The sequence below is a fragment of the Frankliniella occidentalis genome, unplaced genomic scaffold, assembly GCF_000697945.3.
Source record: "Frankliniella occidentalis isolate FOCC.00 unplaced genomic scaffold, Focc_3.1 Scaffold201, whole genome shotgun sequence".
Taxonomy (NCBI): domain Eukaryota; kingdom Metazoa; phylum Arthropoda; class Insecta; order Thysanoptera; family Thripidae; genus Frankliniella; species Frankliniella occidentalis.
Window position 1 is genome coordinate 5,918 of NW_026267327.1, and position 2,544 is coordinate 8,461.

The 2,544-nt window shown below is 46.8% G+C and overlaps 1 protein-coding gene across 1 annotated transcript in view; it reads right to left on the reverse strand.

The window, feature by feature from the left end:
* Window positions 1-500: 500 nt before the first annotated feature.
* The window catches only part of LOC127750506 (uncharacterized), a gene marked incomplete at its 3' end in the record, with an annotated part of 4,187 nt that continues 2,143 nt past the window's right edge, over window positions 501-2,544 (reverse strand). The window contains exons 3-5 of the mRNA XM_052272349.1: window positions 2,238-2,453; window positions 1,001-2,145; window positions 501-895 (exon numbers count right to left, since the gene is read on the reverse strand). Of these exons, the coding sequence (XP_052128309.1) occupies window positions 501-895; window positions 1,001-2,145; window positions 2,238-2,453 (1,756 nt within the window). The remainder of the gene's footprint in view (window positions 896-1,000; window positions 2,146-2,237; window positions 2,454-2,544) is intronic.

Here is a 2,544-nt window from a genome sequence, read left to right on the forward strand (position 1 = left end):
AAATGTAACATTAAACATGTCATCTCTGTTCTCAATTAAACGTTTTGTGAAATGGGTTTTCCCACTCCCCGTCCCTCCGACCACTAGGGCCGTACAGGGGTGTTGAAACCTCAACTCCATCGTCAAGACTGATGACTCATGGTGTGTCTGTCTCTCTTTTATAGGGCCAGCCTGCTCCTCCCTTGCGCAAGTGTCTGTTGTGAACTAAATTAAGAATGCTGCAGTTCATCCATTATTTCACAGAGCTCTTCATCTTCGTCTGCGCCCCATGCATTGTAGCCTATAGGTACAGTGCGTTCAACGCCCACACGGCGTCGTTTTGTGTTGTGCGCATTCCAGTTTTTACGTGTTCGTCGTGTGACGATTTTCCAGGAGGTAAGCCTTGCTATCTGACGTGGTATAGGGACAGTGACGTTGGTTTTCTCCCCCATGACCATTGCTTTCAGGTTTTCGAAGGTGACCAAGTCATCACATGACTTATTTATGCTGATCCCTCTCACCTTAATAGTGACATGAATGTTGTTTGTATCACCACCCTTGGCTGCTTTAAAAGCATAGTTTTTAGGTCCCCCGCAGACTATTTCTGTAATGAATGACCCAGGACCCAACTCCTCCTCTACTTGGTCAGTTAAGTCACCTAAATGTGTCCCAAGTGGCAGATCAAGTTCACCAGGACGGCTTATATAACATACGCTGTCCGTATCGTGGTAAAGTGCTCTCTTTCCCACGAGATCAAGGTATTTGTAAAGTTGCATCCGTCCTAAACAGGTGGTGAATGCAGCATGTACGAGAGAAGAGGTGGGGAGAGACTCCTCACTATCCTCTACAGGCATCCAATTTACCTGCAAACAGTCATCTCCCAGTGGAACAAGGGCCCTGACCTCTTTTGTGGGGTCTGAAACAATTTTCATTAAGTCTGCATAGTCATATATGAGTTCTGTCTTTGGGCGTAACGTACGTTCACCGAATTTCCCCCAAAAGCTATTTAAAATGAGCTTACTTAAAACTCGTAGAGCTGGCCTATAGATCATATTGTCAGGGTTGATGACAATGCCATCACGTTTCAACACATCTGCGACAAACTCCTTTTTTTGCTCGTCTGACTCACAATGAGGCGGCCAACCACTGGCTTCTATTTTCAGCGCCATGAAACATCGCACGTACGCAGAGAGGAGCCCGTCTGTACCTGTTTCAGGGTCAAACTGCATCGATGCAGGGTATTGCAACACCTCATGAACAGCCTTGAGCTCATACCCCTTTTCAAGGATGGCAAGTTGAAGTTCTGGAGAACACCAGCTCCCCGTCAGTTGGCGCAAGTTAGGGTCGTCATGGCGGCAGACCTCCATGTTCTGTGTCTCCACACAGGTGCGACACAACGGGAACAATAGTTTGCCATGTGCTTTAACCCATAAGACAGGTAAGAACAAGTCTCGCGGTGGCAAGACAGTGCATTTTACTAACCCGTTCCACTGGTCAACTGTAGGCATTTCAGGGTCCCCTTCACGGAAAATACGAGGATGTGAGATTGGGTACTTTCCTCTCAAATTGCAGCCGGGGTACTCAGAGACGACGTCGACCAATTTTATTTTCTCACCGTTTTCGGTGTCTGCTTTGTAGTACCATCTCAAAGCACTTGTGCGCCCACCCGCGAGTGTGTCACGTAGGTTCAGTGGAGGTACTCTGGTGGTGGGGTGCGCATTGAAGTATGCTTGAGTGTCAGGATTATTTTTAAGATCTGCTTTGAACTGGCATTCCCATTTTTCAATTACTTTGTACCCTGCCAACTGAAAGATTTCAGTTAGCCTTCTGGTCTGTTCAAGTCGATTCTCTCCACATTCTGGACTAGGTGGAAAGTGAATGGGGCACTGATGCCAGTAGCACCCATGGAATTGGTAGATGCGTTTCTCTACACTCCCGTTCCTCTTAGGGACCTCAACATAACCATCTACCCGTCTCCCCATGACTGAAACTTCGCGGTCTGTGTAGATTGTTTTAATGACCTTTCCTATTTTGTGTGATTCAAAATCAAGCCATTTTAAAGCGATCTCACTCTGTTTTCCCATTCCATGATACCCCGATGAGGGAGCAATGCCTATAGTGTCTTTTTTCAAAAAGTTCCTTCGAAAAGCAGCCATACAGGCGCTGCTTAAAGTGACACAATGCACCATAGGGTCAAAACCTGCATGCTGTTGGAAAAGTTTACGGAAGGCCTGACAGGCCTGCCGCAGTATAGTCACGTCACTGATACAGTAGCTGCGGGGTCCTTTTTATAGTTAAACAGGTAGTTGTTGGAGACCTGTTCATCATACCAGCGATTAAACTCCGCTGCGGCTTTACTTTTCATCCCAGAGGCACAGTACAGCTCACGGTCGAGAAGGGGGCCCTCATAGTTGTAGAAGTCAGGCCCTGCAAGGAAGGGGAAGTGGCCCTTTTTGAGCTCCTCAAAACCAAAACTTTTTGGCATAGCCGCAAGAGGCATAGGCAAGAAGCACAAACTATCTACGAACTTCCAATTCCCTATTTTCATACTTATGATTTTACACC